Here is a 20,259-nt window from a genome sequence, read left to right as displayed (position 1 = left end):
TTTGAAAATTTTTCTAGACTAATTCAAATGTAAAATACGAGAAACATAAATTATCAGACAACAGAAATGGCCAAACCGTCAAATGAGGATGAATAACAGTGCGACAAAAACATGCAATAGAAGGGGCTAAAGTACATTTCTCTTCCGAATTCCCATAGTATTGATTATCTTGAACTTTTTTTTTTATGAAAGATAGGAAGAAAGAACGAAAAAAACGAAGCAATTTAAATAATATATAAGTAAACTAAAAATAATATGCAAATTGTAGTGGCTCAAATCTTTGAATATCTTGAAGGGGTAGAAAATAAAATAGCATTAAAAATATAGCTGTTTGTTGATATTGTTATCGTCCTATGAATATATTACACGTATATCACAACTCTACCTCCCCGTAACGCAAAACTACACAAACGCGAATTACTCAATATTCTTTTCGGCCTTGTACCATTGCTTTTATTTTCCACTTATTTATTTAAGGATACAATTTATACGAAAACTCTTTTACGTCATTCAATATATTAAATAATTTATTTCATTATTTCAACATTGATATACACATTCACACAGTATGCTATTTACAATATACCTAACACGTTCTTACCTTAAATTAAACAGATATACAGATAACAGTAATATAATATAGCATTCCTACAGACCATAGTAAGTAATTTACTATACTATAAATTATTCGCAATAGTGTTTATTATTTTACACAAATCTCTTAAAAAAATTCATCACTCGTTTTCCCCTGAGTCCCTTCATCATTTTTATATACACTTCATCGATTTATGATTAAAACGTGAATATCTGTATGTCATATTTCACTAATTGTATAGAAACCACTTAACGTCACGTACCGAAGTTACAAACAGTCGGTTTTCCGTGAAATTGCACAGCACCAGATATTTGATAATAATCATATGACACGTAGTGATAATAAATAATGCGATTACTTCAACCTGTAGAGCAGCAATGATTGATTCCATAAAATTTACAGGTAATCAATACTACGGTTTTCCGCACACCATTATTGGCATAAAATAACGTTGCGAATTTTTCATCAAAATTCGATCAACAAAAAATATACCTTATTTCTCTATCCCACTGCAGTTTGATCGATTTTGCTCTGAGCATTACGTATATCGCGTGCTTCATATTTTTCTTGCTAATTGGAAATGATTTGATATCTAAATATTCATCTAAAGCCTACATAGCTGGATGTATCGTATTCCGTGTCGGAGTCCTCTTCGGTGATTCCTGTTCGAAAGTTTGCGGAATCTTATTGAACTCGTCGTCAAAATCAACCTCTCCTTCCGTGTGAACGGAATCTTCCCTGTAACACAAAATTGATGCCGGTTTATATATTATTTAAAGCATATTTTTATCGCGTCGTTTTTGAGTTCTGCAATGGATGTATAACGAAAGAGTTCGTCTACCGTCTAATACTTTTTTTCTGTCAGCTTCTACATGTGTAGGTTCAATCGCCTACTTCGATCTGATTGATGTGAATACCACATAACCGTATCTGACGATGGGATCAACAACTTCTTGTGCATGACAATTGGGGAATCCCTAAATCTTGGCCATTGCCTTGTGCCTCGAGGCTTCCTAGAGCCTTCGGGCCTGAGATCTGGGTCTCACCGTTTACTTGCTTTGACGGACACGTCACGTACTCGGTTAAATTCGCCTATTCTCTTATAAAATTCAACCGTTGCCCAAATTTTATAGCTTTGTTATGCACTGATGGTTGACCTGATACGAAACAGTTGCAGGGCAATCAAAATCTGGCTGGCTCTACAACGCGTGGTCAGGACTTGTGAACACCTCTACTGCAAATTAGCTCTCAATCAACGAAGCAATGGAGCGTTCATAATTACAGTCTTCGCACATGCCATATTGACCACTGCCATCAGCGAGCAGTTGAACTCGTTCCGAAAACACGCCATTGTTACACCAACTAGGCATTCGCATCTGCAAAAGTAATAATTGCCCGATAACTCACATGTACTTGTTTGATGATGGCAAGAACAGTGACTTCGGACACGCCTTGAAGTATGGCCAGCATTCTCCGTGCGATTTTCCCGTTTTTTCTGCATCGACGTAATCCTTCATCAGTTCAGCGAACGGCGATTTGCTCGCGCTGAAATTACAGATGGCAAAAAATTAATGCTAGGTTAAAACGAATCACCTGGTTCTATGGGCGAGGCGGGCCAACGTTCTAGTTTTGCGATATTTCGAACACCTGTCCGTGTTTTACAACCGGCATACTCCGAATCACCGCATAGAGTGAGTTATGATGGATGCCCTCAAAATACTCACGTGAAAAAAAGCCGTATAATTTCACCAACGAAGCCGAAATTGTCCAGAGGGTGACCGTGAACCTCGCATATTGCTCGGAGCAGGCAAGCTTTGCCATCCATTCCGAACTGGCTGAGCATGTCTTCGGCTATCCCGTAGAGTAAGGCGCGTTCTCCACCCTGGAACGCGTTTTTGGGAACTTCCGGTACCTCGCGTTTCTGGAGTCTGTGCTTCATGAAGGAAGCAATGAAATCCCCGAGAGCCATGCCTGCCTCTCGGCTCTGGAACGCTCTGCCGAAGACGGGGGGCAGAGCGCCGTAAGGATTCTCATTGTCCGTTAGGCCCAGTTTGTCGAAGTCGACTGTAACGAAATTTCAAAATTAGAATCTGCGCGTCTGAGGAGGCGGGAAGACGTGAAACGGCGAAGGCAACTCACTGGTGAACGGGAAGCTCATCGACATGTTGCTGAGGAAACCGTAAGGCGGATACCTCACGAAGGGTAACAGAATCGTCGGAGTTATGGTCAGCACTGTGCCAGGAGGCAAGGCGATTCTCCCATCATTTGTAACCCACAACAGTCTCTTCTGACGGTGGTGAACCTGGGCCCCATCGTCAGGAACGACACCGGCATCCCCGGGATGATTCTGAGGCGTCGAAACTCCGAGGAATAGCATCAGACAGAAGAGCGGACCGATATTTGGCAGCATCTTTACTGAAACAAGAACGGTTCACCCATACATATGTAACGGCCTTCGGCATCAATCATTGGTGAGTGAAAAACAACGAAGCTGCAGGAAACGTGCGGAGAGGATCGGATCGACGCCGAACTCCGTTATCCCTGTATAACCAATGTCCGGCACTTGGTGCTCTCGTGGCACAGTTTGCAAATATTATATTTGGCCCTACTATATTATTGTAGACGAACTTTATTCGCACGCACGCACGCACGCACGCAAGTAAGATAGCCCGGAGCTTCACAGTCGTCATGTCGTGTGATGTTGATAAATTTCTTAGGACGTCTGGTCCAACGTCCATTCACGAATGTACGGTTCCCGGTTGAAATAAAAGCAAAGGCGAACGCGAACCAGATCGGAACAGATTAAGTAGGTCTGGACTAGCACAATATGCCTCCTACAATCGCCAAATTGTTAAGTACAATCAAAAATGGAATGCTGTATAACGGTCTTTTTGAAGACCCGACTACGCGGATCCGAATCCGCCCGAATCCCTCTTGAATGTGTTGACACAGATATAATTAAATACGAATACCGATTCGATTATTTTTCTGGTCAGACCACATCTCACCTCCCCCCTACGAAGTTGCACTGTGACATATTCGTATTTTTGATGTTGTTTTTTTTGCTTTATTTTAAAGATCCGTCCCGTTTATGATTAGCATACTCGCATGAATTAATTCATACAATGTATGTATGCGACCATCATTTAATTGCGTCTACAATGATTGACTGTACTACACTCGATCTCGGACTACACTCAATCTAGACGCATTAATCTGTCCAATTGATTTGATTACCGATCGTATGATCGTCATTATTTGCATAGAATCGTTCGAGTTTCTCGATAAAAATCACTACAGATAGGGATAACTCGGAAAATTGTACAATAATTGTGAATCGCAGTGGCTTGACCGCCACTGCGGTGACATTATGGCCCGATTTGGTCGATCCGGGCAACGTTGCACCGATCGATAGACGCGGTGCAGTTAAGGAAGACTGTGGTTAACCCGGGGATTCCAGGAGGGCTGACAGGCTCGATTACAGCCAGCCGGTCTTTTCTTGTTACCAGTTTACGCTGTAGCCGGCAGACGTGAGTCGCAAACGCAACTTGGGAACAGGTCACAAACATCAAGCGACGGTTAGAGCCTTGCTCGTTGCGTCCGGCTATGCGCTGAAAGAAAGGTGCTTCTTAATGCCGCTGTAACATCACGTGCCAAGGAACATGTGGTATGAAATATAAAGACGCGATGTACTGAATTCTCTGCATTTCATCGATCGGCCAATCCATCGATTTGCCAAACAATTTAGTGCAGATATTTGCACGCAGAACGTGCCGTTGACAATAAACTGTGAATAATATCCACAGCGTAGTATGGGTGAAGTGATTTTTCTAGATGTTAGACAGGTAGGACAGTTTCACCTGACGAATCTATCCTAGTGATATATTAAATATAAAGAGATGAGAACACTTTCCTTGATCGGCATTAAAAAGTAACAAGAAATTAAGTTGTATTGCAATGATTCGTTTGATTTCAAGAGACCATAACACTTACGCTATTGCCATAAAAAATCATGAGAAATTATGTTGTATTGAAAAGATGTGATCGCCACGAGAATTACGAGTTATTTAACGATCACGTTATGAATATGTTCGCGTGACCAAGTGATAGCTAACTACCAGTGTTGGCTACTAATTGCGGAAATAAATTAAAACAGAGTGACGAAACAGTAACAATCCACAAGTGGAGCGAAACAAGAATGATCGAAGATTGAAACGAGTTGAAAAAGAAAAAAAAATATATAATATATAGCCAGAATTGCCGATGCAATCGATTACTCTTCGCCGGGGTTTTGCCGTTACGTCTTGGAGACCCTGAGGCGCTGAATTCATAGCATAATCACTTGAATATTACACCTCACATTATCATAATTTGCTAGCACGATATTCTTAAATCTCGCCTTTTTAATGCCGATTCGCAGTATGCAGAATTGAAAATCGGTTGGGATGTGCACTATACATCTGTCATGTTGCAGAAAGTCTTCTGTAGCAATTTGTATTTTTTTTTTATGTGTAGAAGAACATTCACTCATAACTTATATCATGTTACTGTATGTAATAAATATTATTTTAGTTTTCTGAGGGGGGCCCCCCTTCAGAACCGAAACGTCAACGTGAACGTTGTCTTTGACTTCATTGTCGTTCGACACCGAGAAACTCTGCACATAAATTAAAGATAAGGTCGAGTAATCAATCAACATAGTGTAGAAAATTGTTACCGTGCAGGCTTAAACGTACAAAGTCGTAGATATGTTATCGCAGGAAGGCATTTTCTTGGTTATTATGGACTCGCAAATATTATGTAAAACTCCAGTTGCCGCTCCCTTTAATTTTCTGATAAAATTATTCTGATACTGCAGACTGTTTGTGAATGACGACTCGTCCACCATTTAACGGTTGTCGGCGGTCAATTTATGTGGCAGGATCTTTTATCCGCACCGTAGTTAATGGTGAATAATTTTTTGCTTCTTCGCAGAATTGTTGACTTTCATATAACGGACGCACATTTAAATGTAAGAGGTCGCTCATTCACGCGGCTGGTAATTAAAAACACGTCAATTATCCGCGAAAAATCAGCGTCCCAGTCGACTGTCAGAATTGCCATAGAACCTAGAACTGGAACTGTTGCGGGGAACTGTTACGATTTGAAAACATCAGCCAACTCCGAACCTGAACTCTCAAGACCACATAATCCCTGAACTTGACGATTCGAAAACACAGTAGAATCAAATAACACGCCAAATATTATACTTGTCAAATCAGGCGCATTGACGCGCCCACTTAAATTCCCATTCGTATTTAATGTGTACCGTCAGTCAAGTTCTGGAGAACACAGAAAATTCATGAAGAATAATTCGTTGCAAAATTAAACACCAGGGTTTCAGCATACAAGGTCAATCCAACAACCGAGGACTTTGTACAAGATGGAAAAAATTTGTTGATTATTCAACTCAACTAAGCAATTACTTTCACTGGGGAAAGGAAGACCAAGAAAGCGCGTGGTCACAAACAAGATTCTCCTACGTGTCTATACGTCAAGAAGTCTGTAGTGACTGTGCAGAATAAACATCCATTTCTCCCTGTAGAGGTATTGCCTAGAATTCTGAAATAGATGAGCCGCATAGTTGTAAACGATCTATTGATCGTTATAACTTGCACGCATTATCGCGCAATTGATCATCGAACAGGTCTGACTCCGTACAACTTATGGTTATTTAAAACAAAATTAGCCTTGCCTGACCACAGCAGCCGAGCAGTATTTATTTGTGAAAATAATACGGAATTAATGTGCAGGGGCAATACCATAAACGAACGGCATACGTGCGTTCATTTTTTCGAAACACGTTTTCAGAAGTGATCCTATCACTTCGGTAAATTCTGCTCCGCACTGCAGTGCATCGAGATATTGCGTAACCTTCGTTCCACTCATGTTTCGGGTACGAAAATCGATAATTTTATTTGCGTTTTTTTTAACGGTAACGGGTACCGGCTTTAGCACCGATGGAACGAGGCCAGGCGGAAGGACCAGGGGTTCGAGAAACCCGAATCGTCCTGCACGATACCATCGAGTGGATAAAAAAATCTCTGCCCGATTTGCAAGCGCGGTGTAAACAGATTTTAGTGTCACACGTTCAGCGGATACTAAGCTTGCCCCGCATTTGGCTAGTTGCCGGGTGTAAAAGAGGGGAGAAATCGAGGGGCTTCGAGGGAATGACAATATGTATTATTCACGCTCGCACTATCGATCTCGCCGACACACACCTCGTCGTAATTAGCATCGGGTGCACCAGCGACACGGCTTAACGATCAATTCGGCTCCCCGACGTTTTCGCGAAACCGTTAGTCGGCGCGAATTCCTCCCGCCTCGGCATGTATAATTAGCATCGCCTACCAAAAATATCAGAAAGTTTCGAAGGTGAGATCATCCGTATGTATTGATTAATAAGTATCCGCACGGATTACCCTCATCGCCGACAATCATCCACCGATTTTTGCAAAGATCAATCAATCGTCGACGGAACCTGTAATTTTCTACGTTCAGCTCAAATATTGCTTCGTGGACAGCTTGAGAGTCGGCTGCGATCTAGACGATATGCTTTTTCGTCTACCTGGTCTCGTTCTATACAACGATTACGAGGGAAACACGGAGGGGAGTAAACTGCACAGTCGCCGGGTCGGATAGTCGAAAGAAACCGCACAAGTAGGAGAAGGTATCTTTGAATCCTTCGTCCATTGAGCCGAGTTCGTAGCTGTGCTCCGAATCAGCCGAACAATCGGTCAGGTGGCCATAAAAATGTAAACTCGAGTACTCGGGATCGGTGGAAGGCGAGTCCGTTGTCCGACAATACGAGTTTTCGCTACCGCTAGAGTTACCCTGCGACCGCGATCCCGATCCCGTCTCCTCGCTCGCCTATATCGATACACGCGCATGTGTATCCTATGTACTTGGTGTACACGGGGGACATTCACAGGTACAAAAGTCCTTGAGACGACCGGACTGCGCGCGGAAAAGGTAGCGTGGATCAATCCACGACGGAGGGGAATGAACTGCGTTCACGGTACGCCTTGCGCCTTCCTTTCCACCTGCTGCACCAGCAACGCCGGCCGATTTAGATCCTTGCACGAAGATTGTGTCGGGGGCAACGCGTTAAACCGCGGCGTGTGGGAGTACTTAGATATGCAGCTCACTCCTCATCCTCATTATCCTTACCTGCGAGTTGTCGCGCGTTTCCCGAGCGGTTTCATTGTCAAAGTATACTAGAGAGAAAGTCTTTGTCCGCTTTAGTGCAGGACGTCGAATCGAGGTACGTAGGTCGCAGGGACAGCTTTGGTAGGATTTGCTTTTGAAAAATCGGACACGTACGTAATGGAAAACGCGCCGATGGAAATAATTGGCTTCCTACATCGTAAGTATATTGCAAATGTTTGTTGCAAAGGAGGAAAAATTTTTCGTACGCTTTGCCACTCCGCAGCTTTCTTTAACACTGCCAGCCAACAAACGACAAAGACTGTACCGGAAAGTATTGGAAGAGATTGAAGGAACTCGGGATCGCCAGGACCCAGCCATCTTCGTCAAATTTACGGCAAATTTCTTTCTGCAAATTTTTAGCCACTGAGGATTTGTAATAGAACGAACTTCGTCATTATATATGTTTTTACTGTCTACGACACGAATGACTTGCCACGTATTGTGGTGAGGAGAAAAAGATGTCGACTGACTCCGTGGAAAATATCACGTTAGCACGAAACCCGGCATTGTTATTCCGTGTCGAAATGGGGAGAATGGAGCGAATTAATTAAGATCCATACCCCAGTCAGGCGTTTACCGTTTAATTGTGCACGTGCAGCCCAGGGAGAGCAGTATGGAAAGAACCTCCTCCCCACCACTGACGTAGCTATCCTGATCGCCCAATTATTTTGTAACCATTACAACGGTCTGCGGTAAGCTATACAGTCACTTGATACAGATTATTTGAGATCTATTCCCGCAGATTACTATCGTCGCGTGATTCATCAAGCATTTAATTTACAGGCTGTCTCGAAATAACTCAGACCTTATGAGTATACTTCAATAGATAATGATGTTTGTGATAAGAGTAATATGGAGTAAAGTAAAAGGTGTTTCTTTGTCGGATTCCAGATCAAACTGTCTGTTACTGTAGACGGATCGTGCCATGGACTCTGAATGCCTGTTTTGGACGGCAGTTAGCCTACGAAAGCTAAACAAAAATCGCTTTCAGTCACAGGTCAAGCAACTGGTTTACAATGTCGTCTAATAAAAGTAACTATTAAAATGAATATTCCTGTTTTTATGACTGCAGCCTCACTCGTTTCATAGCATCCGTGTAAAAGTGAATGAGAAACTACTCTACTTAATTTCTCCAGCCTGACTTCAGTAGTGAAATTTCAACTACCAGGTATGTGGTACGATAAGTCAACAGATCTCGTTTATATTATATGATAATACATTTTGTCATTCAGGTTACGGAGGAAATAAAATCTTAGACCGCTGTCGAGAATCGTGTAGATTCAATTACCGATGTCGTGTAATTTTTTATTTTTTTTTTTAGGTTTGTTATTCTCTAAAGAATTTTACCCAGCACAACTTTAACAGAATAAATATGGCGAACCAAAAAAACGAAATTGGGTATTTTCGCGAAAAAAATTCATTTTTTCAGTGTGTATAACGCATGGGAACACCAAATAATCATGAAGTTGAAGAAGGTAACGTTATTGTAACGATGCATGTTTAGAAAAAATCATTACTTCACACCTTCAGGGTTGTCTGAAATTTAGTAAACCATACTAAATAAAACACATTCATGTTTTGAAAAGCCAATTCACTGGAAGTCATTCTAAAATGAAACAATAATAAATTTTGCCCTGATGTTTCGTTTCAGAAACGTTACTAACTTCAGCTTCGTCAATAATTGGGCTGTGGTTTTTCATCGGCATCAAAACCTAATCGTGGATGGTACAAGCAATTGAATTTCACTTATTTCGTTAAATGTATGTACGTAAACATTGGTTGCATTAGACATTGTTGTAGTTTTCAACCTGCTATATGTATTTTCATTTTTGTAGATAGGAAACGACGTGATCAAATAATTTTTAATTTCTCTACTTGTTACGTATGTAAAGTTTTTACATGCACAGACCGAATGGCTCATCAGAGAATCCGCAGGTTTTACAGGTTCGTCTGAAGCATCAAATCTGTCAGACAAGAGGGAAAAACCCGCCCAACTGCTATAATTATGAAGGTCTTACTTATTTGGAGATCACATCCGACATATGGAGACATGGCTAATATAGTTGGAAATTTTTACTCGCATGAATATATCCAATCAGTTGATTCGACTTGTTGTCTTCGATAAACTGGGTATTCCATAATAGCAAACTACATGACAAACACAATTTAATTGTATAACGTACACGATAGAGAGGACGGGTTCCGATGAATCTACAACCCATTGAAACTTACTGATTTTTCAGAACCGTCGGCACGTAGCGTTTAACGGAATTTAATCTGACGGATATGACCAAAGAGGGTAGCCTTCCTTTTTCTGTGACTTGCGGAGCCAAATCTTCATGCGACAGAATCGATTGAAACTTCTCAAACTGTTGTACTCACGGGGATGGAAAAACGATTTTCCAAACTTCCTGGGTTTAGCAGTTAAATAAATAAAAGCATATGTTCATTTATTTCTATATTTCAATCAAGACTGCGTCAAATACTAACAATACAATATACAAATCGCATCCTGCAGAGATACAATTCCGCCTGTACACAGAACGAAACTTGAACTACTTATAAACTACAATTATTTTATATTTATTATATATAATATATATTTAATCGTACAACATTTTTTATACACTGCTGGAGAAATAGGATGGTGCACTACTGTTTCCTTATATAATAGGCATATTTATTACGTAATGTTTGATAATTTTTTTACATGTCTGTTTACCATTAACTTTAATACGTACTATTTGACGAATTGTTGAGAAACTATACTCTAACACCCTAACACATGTACAATAATTGAAGCACATGAAATAAACTGAAATTGATACTTTGTTACGTTCAGATTGTATTTCTCCTTCCCTACAAGTATGTAAATCCGGGGCAAATTTTATGTTTTTCGGTAAAAAATTTTCGTCAGGCGTCCGCAAGGCGTCAAGGCTGTCCGGAACAAATTTCTCTCGCGAAATGATAGTTATATGAAATCTGAATGAGTCGGTGACAGCGTTGCTCGCATCCGCTCAACTTGGGCTGGAGAATTCCTTCAAGCTTGATCTCGGCGTAAGTCTTCCTTTTCCTGCGATTTCAGAGCCAGGGAGACGCGGTCCTGAAGTCGATCTGGATGGGCCAATGTGGGCTGATGAAACGCTGAGTAGTGAGAATTTTCATCGCAATTTTGGCGAAATTATCAAATGGGGTCAGCCTTGCTCTTTATTTGGCCCTGAGTTTTTTTTTATCCGAATCGATTTGTACAACCATTACTATACTAGTTGAACCCCCGCGAACTCAGAAAACGCGGCGAAAAGATCGTAGGACCGACAGCAGAAAAATGGCGGCTGAAATTCTTCGTTTTTCGGCTCTAACTTTTGATCCGTTGCTCGCAGCGTATTCGGGCTACGCCCATTCGATTTCTCTCGCAAAATTACGTCGGAAAAGTGCACGAAGGAATTAATTCCAGCACTTTTCAAAATCGCGAAAATTTTCGCCAAAAACACAAAGGGGTTAGCCTTACTTTTTTTTTGGGCAAAAAACTTTTGGTCTAAGATTCGTTTTAAACGACCCTTATCTGACCAATTGGACCCTCAGGAACTCAGAAATCGCGGCGAGAAGAGCGTAGGACCAACAGGTGAGTAATGGCGAGCAAAAAAGCACCTGCCGAAAAATGTCGAAAATTGAGGATCTGGTTTTTTGGCTGTAACTTTTGACCCACCACTCGCAGCGTATTCCGACTGCGCCCAATCGATTTCTCTCGCAAAATTACGTCGATATAGTGCTCCAAAGCTCTGATTCCAGCACTTTTCAAAATCGCGAAAATTTTCGCCAAAAACACAAAGGGGTTAGCCTTACTTTTTTTTTGGGCAAAAAACTTTTGGTCTCAGATTCGTTTCAAACGACCCTAATCTGACGAATTGGACCCCCAGGAACTCAGAAATCGCAGCGAAAAGAGCGTAGGACCAACAGGTGAGAAATGGCGAGCAAAAAAGCACCTGCTGAAAAACGTCGAAAATTGAGGATCTGGTTTTTTGGCTGTAACTTTTGACCCACCACTCGCAGCGTATTCGGACTGCGCCCAATCGATTTCTCTCGCAAAATTACGTCGGAAAAGTGCACGAAAGAATTAATTCCAGCACTTTTCAAAATCGCGAAAACTTTCGCCAAAAACACAAAGGGGTTAGCCTTACTTTTTTTTTGGGCAAAAAACTTTTGGTCTCAGATTCGTTTTAAAAGACCCTAATCTGACGAATTGGACCCCCAGGAACTCAGAAATCGCAGCGAAAAGAGCGTAGGACCAACAGGTGAGAAATGGCGAGCAAAAAAGCACCTGCTGAAAAACGTCGAAAATTGAGGATCTGGTTTTTTGGCTGTAACTTTTGACCCACCACTCGCAGCGTATTCGGACTGCGCCCAATCGATTTCTCTCGCAAAATTACGTCGGAAAAGTGCACGAAAGAATTATTTCCAGCACTTTTCAAAATCGCGAAAATTTTCGCCAAAAACACAAAGGGGTTAGCCTTACTTTTTTTTTGGGCAAAAAACTTTTGGTCTCAGATTCGTTTTAAACGACCCTTATCTGACCAATTGGACCCTCAGGAACTCAGAAATCGCAGCGAAAAGAGCGTAGGACCAACAGGTGAGAAATGGCGAGCAAAAAAGCACCTGCTGAAAAACGTCGAAAATTGAGGATCTGGTTTTTTGGCTGTAACTTTTGACCCACCACTCGCAGCGTATTCGGACTGCGCCCAATCGATTTCTCTCGCAAAATTACGTCGGAAACGTGCACGAAAGAATTAATTCCAGCACTTTTCAAAATCGCGAAAACTTTCGCCAAAAACACAAAGGGGTTAGCCTTACTTTTTTTTTGGGCAAAAAACTCTTGGTCTCAGATTCGTTTCAAACGACCCTAATCTGACGAATTGGACCCCCAGGAACTCAGAAATCGCAGCGAAAAGAGCGTAGGACCAACAGGTGAGAAATGGCGAGCAAAAAAGCACCTGCTGAAAAACGTCGAAAATTGAGGATCTGGTTTTTTGGCTGTAACTTTTGACCCACCACTCGCAGCGTATTCCGACTGCGCCCAATCGATTTCTCTCGCAAAATTACGTCGATATAGTGCTCCAAAGCTCTGATTCCAGCACTTTTCAAAATCGCGAAAATTTTCGCCAAAAACACAAAGGGGTTAGCCTTACTTTTTTTTTGGGCAAAAAACTCTTGGTCTCAGATTCGTTTCAAACGACCCTAATCTGACGAATTGGACCCCCAGGAACTCAGAAATCGCAGCGAAAAGAGCGTAGGACCAACAGGTGAGAAATGGCGAGCAAAAAAGCACCTGCTGAAAAACGTCGAAAATTGAGGATCTGGTTTTTTGGCTGTAACTTTTGACCCACCACTCGCAGCGTATTCGGACTGCGCCCAATCGATTTCTCTCGCAAAATTACGTCGGAAAAGTGCACGAAAGAATTAATTCCAGCACTTTTCAAAATCGCGAAAATTTTCGCCAAAAACACAAAGGGGTTAGCCTTACTTTTTTTTTGGGCAAAAAACTTTTGGTCTCAGATTCGTTTTAAACGACCCTTATCTGACCAATTGGACCCTCAGGAACTCAGAAATCGCAGCGAAAAGAGCGTAGGACCTACAGGTGAGAGATGGCGAGCAAAAAAGCACCTGCTGGAAAATGTCGAAAATTGAGGATCTGGTTTTTTGGCTGTAACTTTTGACCCACCACTCGCAGCGTATTCGGACTGCGCACAATCGATTTCTCTCGCAAAATTACGTCGATATAGTGCTCCAAAGCTCTGATTCCAGCACTTTTCAAAATCGCGAAAATTTTCGCCAAAAACACAAAGGGGTTAGCCTTACTTTTTTTTTGGGCAAAAAACTTTTGGTCTCAGATTCGTTCTAAACGACCCTAATCTGACGAATTGGACCCCCAGGAACTCAGAAATCGCAGCGAAAAGAGCGTAGGACCAACAGGTGAGAAATGGCGAGCAAAAAAGCACCTAATGAAAAACGTCGAAAATTGAGGATCTGGTTTTTTGGCTGTAACTTTTGACCCACCACTCGCAGCGTATTCGGACTGCGCCCAATCGATTTCTCTCGCAAAATTACGTCGGAAAAGTGCACGAGAGAATTAATTCCAGCACTTTTCAAAATCGCGAAAATTTTCGCCAAAAACACAAAGGGGTTAGCCTTACTTTTTTTTTGGGCAAAAAACTTTTGGTCTCAGATTCGTTTTAAACGACCCTTATCTGACCAATTGGACCCTCAGGAACTCAGAAATCGCAGCGAAAAGAGCGTAGGACCAACAGGTGAGAAATGGCGAGCAAAAAAGCACCTGCTGAAAAATGTCGAAAATTGAGGGTCTGGTTTTTTGGCTGTAACTTTTGACCCACCACTCGCAGCGTATTCCGACTGCGCCCAATCGATTTCTCTCGCAAAATTACGTCGATATAGTGCTCCAAAGCTCTGATTCCAGCACTTTTCAGAATCGCGAAAATTTTCGCCAAAAACACAAAGGGGTTAGCCTTAATTTTTTTTTGGGCAAAAAACTTTTGGTCTCAGATTCGTTTTGAACGACCCTTATCTGACCAATTGGACCCTCAGGAACTCAGAAATCGCAGCGAAAAGAGCGTAGGACCAACAGGTGAGAAATGGCGAGCAAAAAAGCACCTGCTGAAAAACGTCGAAAATTGAGGATCTGGTTTTATGGCTGTAACTTTTGACCCACCACTCGCAGCGTATTCGGACTGCGCCCAATCGGTTTCTCTCGCAAAATTACGTCGGAAAAGTGCACGAAAGAATTAATTCAAGCACTTTTCAAAATCGCGAAAATTTTCGCCAAAAACACAAAGGGGTTAGCCTTACTTTTTTTTTGGGCAAAAAACTTTTGGTCTCAGATTCGTTTCAAACGACCCTTATCTGACCAATTGGACCCTCAGGAACTCAGAAATCGCAGCGAAAAGAGCGTAGGACCAACAGGTGAGAAATGGCGAGCAAAAAAGCACCTGCTGAAAAATGTCGAAAATTGAGGATCTGGTTTTTTGGCTGTAACTTTTGACCCAGCACCCGCAGCGTATTTCGACTGCGCCCAATCGATTTCTCTCGCAAAATTACGTCGATATAGTGCTCCAAAGCTCTGATTCCAGCACTTTTCAAAATCGCGAAAATTTTCGCCAAAAACACAAAGGGGTTAGCCTTACTTTTTTTTTGGGCAAAAAACTTTTGGTCTCAGATTCGTTTTAAACGACCCTTATCTGACCAATTGGACCCTCAGGAACTCAGAAATCGCAGCGAAAAGAGCGTAGGACCAACAGGTGAGAAATGGCGAGCAAAAAAGCACCTGCTGAAAAACGTCGAAAATTGAGGATCTGGTTTTTTGGCTGTAACTTTTGACCCACCACTCGCAGCGTATTTCGACTGCGCCCAATCGATTTCTCTCGCAAAATTACGCCGATATAGTGCTCCAAAGCTCTGATTCCAGCACTTTTCAAAATCGCGAAAATTTTCGCCAAAAACACAAAGGGGTTAGCCTTACTTTTTTTTTGGGCAAAAAACTTTTGGTCTCAGATTCGTTTTAAAAGACCCTAATCTGACGAATTGGGCCCCCAGGAACTCAGAAATCGCAGCGAAAAGAGCGTAGGACCAACAGGTGAGAAATGGCGAGCAAAAAAGCACCTGCTGAAAAACGTCGAAAATTGAGGATCTGGTTTTTTGGCTGTAACTTTTGACCCACCACTCGCAGCGTATTCGGACTGCGCCCAATCGATTTCTCTCGCAAAATTACGTCGGAAAAGTGCACGAAAGAATTAATTCCAGCACTTTTCAAAATCGCGAAAATTTTCGCCAAAAACACAAAGGGGTTAGCCTTACTTTTTTTTTGGGCAAAAAACTTTTGGTCTCAGATTCGTTTTAAACGACCCTTATCTGACCAATTGGACCCTCAGGAACTCAGAAATCGCAGCGAAAAGAGCGTAGGACCTACAGGTGAGAGATGGCGAGCAAAAAAGCACCTGCTGGAAAATGTCGAAAATTGAGGATCTGGTTTTTTGGCTGTAACTTTTGACCCACCACTCGCAGCGTATTCGGACTGCGCCCAATCGATTTCTCTCGCAAAATTACGTCGGAAAAGTGCACGAAAGAATTAATTCAAGCACTTTTCAAAATCGCGAAAATTTTCGCCAAAAACACAAAGGGGTTAGCCCTACTTTTTTTTTGGGCAAAAAACTTTTGGTCTCAGATTCGTTTTAAACGACCCTTATCTGACCAATTGGACCCTCAGGAACTCAGAAATCGCAGCGAAAAGAGCGTAGGACCAACAGGTGAGAAATGGCGAGCAAAAAAGCACCTGCTGAAAAATGTCGAAAATTGAGGGTCTGGTTTTTTGGCTGTAACTTTTGACCCAGCACTCGCAGCGTATTTCGACTGCGCCCAATCGATTTCTCTCGCAAAATTACGTCGATATAGTGCTCCAAAGCTCTGATTCCAGCACTTTTCAAAATCGCGAAAATTTTCGCCAAAAACACAAAGGGGTTAGCCTTACTTTTTTTTTGGGCAAAAAATTTTTGGTCTCAGATTCGTTTTAAACGACCCTTATCTGACCAATTGGACCCTCAGGAACTCAGAAATCGCAGCGAAAAGAGCGTAGGACCAACAGGTGAGAAATGGCGAGCAAAAAAGCACCTGCTGAAAAATGTCGAAAATTGAGGATCTGATTTTTTGGCTGTAACTTTTGACCCAGCACCCGCAGCGTATTTCGACTGCGCCCAATCGATTTCTCTCGCAAAATTACGTCGGAAAAGTGCACGAAAGAATTAATTCCAGCACTTTTCAAAATCGCGAAAATTTTCGCCAAAAACACAAAGGGGTTAGCCTCACTTTTTTTTTGGGCAAAAAACTTTTGGTCTCAGATTCGTTTTAAACGACCCTTATCTGACCAATTGGACCCTCAGGAACTCAGAAATCGCAGCGAAAAGAGCGTAGGACCAACAGGTGAGAAATGGCGAGCAAAAAAGCACCTGCTGAAAAACGTCGAAAATTGTGGATCTGGTTTTTTGGCTGTAACTTTTGACCCACCACTCGCAGCGTATTCGGACTGCGCCCAATCGATTTCTCTCGCAAAATTACGTCGGAAAAGTGCACGAAGGAATTCATTCCAGCACTTTTCAAAATCGCGAAAATTTTCGCCAAAAACACAATGGGGTTAGCCTTACTTTTTTTTTGGGCAAAAAACTTTTGGTCTCAGATTCGTTTCAAACGACCCTAATCTGACGAATTGGACCCCCAGGAACTCAGAAATCGCAGCGAAAAGAGCGTAGGACCAACAGGTGAGAAATGGCGAGCAAAAAAGCACCTGCTGAAAAACGTCGAAAATTGAGGATCTGGTTTTATGGCTGTAACTTTTGACCCACCACTCGCAGCGTATTCGGACTGCGCCCAATCGATTTCCCTCGCAAAATTACGTCGGAAAAGTGCACGAAAGAATTAATTCCAGCACTTTTCAAAATCGCGAAAATTTTCGCCAAAAACACAAAGGGGTTAGCCTCACTTTTTTTTTGGGCAAAAAACTTTTGGTCTCAGATTCGTTTTAAACGACCCTCATCTGACGAATTGGACCCCCAGGAACTCAGAAATCGCAGCGAAAAGAGCGTAGGACCAACAGGTGAGAAATGGCGAGCAAAAAAGCACCTGCCGAAAAATGTTGAAAATTGAGGATCTGGTTTTTTGGCTGTAACTTTTGACCCACCACTCGCAGCGTATTCGGACTGCGCCCAATCGATTTCTCTCGCAAAATTACGTCGATATAGTGCTCCAAAGCTCTGATTCCAGCACTTTACAAAATCGCGAAAATTTTCGCTAAAAACACAAAGGGGTTAGCCTTACTTTTTTTTTGGGCAAAAAACTTTTGGTCTCAGATTCGTTTTAAACGACCCTTATCTGACCAATTGGACCCTCAGGAACTCAGAAATCGCAGCGAAAAGAGCGTAGGACCAACAGGTGAGAAATGGCGAGCAAAAAAGCACCTGCCGAAAAATGTCGAAAATTGAGGATCTGGTTTTTTGGCTGTAACTTTTGACCCACCACTCGCAGCGTATTCGGACTGCACCCAATCGATTTTTCTCGCAAAATTACGTCGGAAAACTGCACCAAAAATTTATTAAAGCACTTTTCGAAATCGCAAAAGTTTTAGTCAAAACTGCAAAGGGATTAGCCATCCGTATTCTCTGAGGTTTAAGCCAGCAACTTTATGCCTTGAAATCGATCGATATTACCTCTTCTACAATATGCAAACACCGAGAAACGAGAAAAGCCATTTAAAACCTTGTAAGAACAAAGGCTGAAGAAATATGAGGGAAACGTTTCATCTTTGGGCTGTAATGTGCGACATACTGCTTGCTGCTACTTCAAACTCTGCGCGAGACATTTGTTTACAAAAATTTTGTCGATATGGCGATTGGTACGATCTTTTCTAGACCATTAGGAGCCCAAGGAAGTCAGCAAATGCTAATAAAACTGCGTAAAGCCTTCAGCTTAGGAGATACGAGGAAAATGTTTCGTTTCTTACTTACAGCTCGAAAGGACTCCAAACTGTGCCTAATCGGTTTTTTACGCACAATTACGTCGATACAGCACCTAAATAAATACATTCTAGCGTTTTACCAAACTACTTTGCATTTGCAGCGATTTTGGTGCCGAAAACTCTTTGTCTTGGCATAAATTTAAATTACCTTATTCAAACTAATTGGATCCCTAGAAATTCAAAAAAGACATCTCGAATATTTTAGGATCAACAGCTATGAAACTACAAAGAGAATATGAAGCAATTTTTTGGTCGCTGGCACTCACTTCTGATAAACCGTTGTCAGTGATTAGGGACTATGCGCAATCGTATTCTTTGAATAAATTACACCCAAGTTTTTGATTATTGAAATTTTTGAATTCGCAGTAGCGTTTTTTTGTACAAACATAAAAGACCACAGTAAAGGCAACAGTGTCTACAGTATCGCTGTTTATTTTTTTCAATCGTATTTTCACATTAATATCACAGCCGTTCTCTTACCCTTTTTCTAATACTTCTTACCCTCTACCGTTATATATATTGGTCCCAGAGGCTGTCGGCGGGAAAAAATTCATCCTCTGTGCGAGGGCTCGAAATTGTTGTTTAACTCGCTGACTGCACTATCTTATAGATTAGTGCATAGATTCCGCATGCGTACTCTCAGCACAATTTACGTACGAGTTCTGCAGCAAAGCGACGGCTCATAGACTTGATCATAATTTTGCAATTACTTGTTGAAGAGTTACGGTGATTCAAATGATCGTGACAGCTGAGCAGTAGGTTCACAGCTTGTGTAGACAATGATTATTCCTTGAAACGTGAGAGCAAAGTAGAGCCACATCGAAATTTGAGTACCATTAAACATCATTTTGTACAGAAAAGAAATACTGGTAGACCAGAATGGTTTTATTATACCATGGTAGCAGACCTGATTTGAGTTATTTGTATATCTCCACGATAGTTTAATAAAAATATTACCTTCGCGCGGTTCGAACGTATGGATCTTGATCCAGCACGACGCGACGACGGCCAGGAATGGAGAAGATTCGTAAAAATGTGGAGTAACGTTGATGCACGCTGAGTAACAGGGCTATGGCATAATTCCTCTCTGCTGCCAGACTTGGTTGTCGTGTATTTCGCTTCACTTAGATGCTTTTCAGATTTTTTATGAATGTTCAGAGGATGGAATTCGTTACACAAATTGCGATTGAACCGATACCATTATTTCGTATATGGTACATAGCTTATGTTAACAATAACTATCGATAGTCCTGACAATTTAATTCACAATTTATCGCATATTACTGTTTAGTTTCAACAGAATAGTGAAAAAACAACTGATATTATCGAAATTATTTAAATCACGCTTACTTCTTTCAGTGTCGTTCCGTGGGTTTACTCTTTGATTTTACTGCGCGGGCAATTAAATAGATCGTATTGTTCCACAATATTTAAGCTTTAATCGTACAATCATAGCATGCACATAAAAGAACGTTCTTCTTTCATTACTCAAGTACAATCATTACAGGGAAGACGTGTAACTTTAGAAGCTGATAATATTTATTGAGCTGACGGTAAACGCCTTTCCATCGCGCGTGATTCGCGAAGAAGAGCGGCTTCAGTACTGCATGCGAGGCTTGCATACGCGAGGCACTATCCTGTTCGAGAATCTCCCCACCTCCCGTATACCATAACCACCACCATCGCCACAATCTTCAGATTTTTGCGCCACTGACCGTATGATCATTTAACTATTCAATCCCCGTACTTCAATGCTGTCTTGGCATACATTTATAGCCCAGTAACCGACAGTTGTGACTTGTGATTATAACAACCTATCGCCACGTTCCTTGCACAAGGTGGACAA

At 41.7% G+C, this 20,259-nt stretch overlaps 1 protein-coding gene across 3 annotated transcripts; it reads right to left on the bottom strand.

Moving 5' to 3' along the window:
* Positions 1-22: 22 nt before the first annotated feature.
* Positions 23-20,004, bottom strand: LOC124308981 (uncharacterized). Of its 3 annotated transcripts, none has more exons than XM_046772190.1 (5): positions 19,371-20,004; positions 2,735-3,010; positions 2,320-2,659; positions 2,003-2,140; positions 23-1,333 (listed from the first exon to the last, which is right to left on the bottom strand). In XM_046772190.1, the coding sequence occupies exons 2-5, from the start codon at positions 3,003-3,005 to the stop codon at positions 1,207-1,209; spliced, it is 876 nt and encodes a 291-aa protein (XP_046628146.1). In that variant the 5' UTR covers positions 3,006-3,010; positions 19,371-20,004; the 3' UTR covers positions 23-1,206. The 3 variants fall into 3 exon arrangements, with proteins under 3 accessions (XP_046628146.1, XP_046628157.1, XP_046628142.1); XM_046772201.1 differs by having other exon boundaries at positions 2,735-3,005; XM_046772186.1 differs by lacking the exon at positions 19,371-20,004 and adding an exon at positions 6,397-6,735.
* Between the last annotated feature and the right edge of the window lie 255 nt (positions 20,005-20,259).

The sequence above is a fragment of the Neodiprion virginianus genome, chromosome 1, assembly GCF_021901495.1.
Source record: "Neodiprion virginianus isolate iyNeoVirg1 chromosome 1, iyNeoVirg1.1, whole genome shotgun sequence".
In the NCBI taxonomy this organism is placed as follows: Eukaryota; Metazoa; Arthropoda; class Insecta; order Hymenoptera; family Diprionidae; genus Neodiprion; species Neodiprion virginianus.
This window is presented reverse-complemented; position numbering and strand designations above follow the sequence as displayed.

Excerpts from the sequence above, each read along its gene's own strand:
- LOC124308981 (XM_046772186.1), bottom strand. The coding sequence starts at position 6,523 with ATGAGTGGAACGAAGGTTACGCAATATCTCGATGCACTGCAGTGCGGA. Across the intron at positions 2,141-2,319 it reads ATTATACGGCTTTTTTTCAC|CGCGAGCAAATCGCCGTTCG; the intron begins GTGAGTATTTTG and ends CTGTAATTTCAG. Across the intron at positions 1,334-2,002 it reads CCATCATCAAACAAGTACAT|GGAAGATTCCGTTCACACGG; the intron begins GTGAGTTATCGG and ends TTTGTGTTACAG.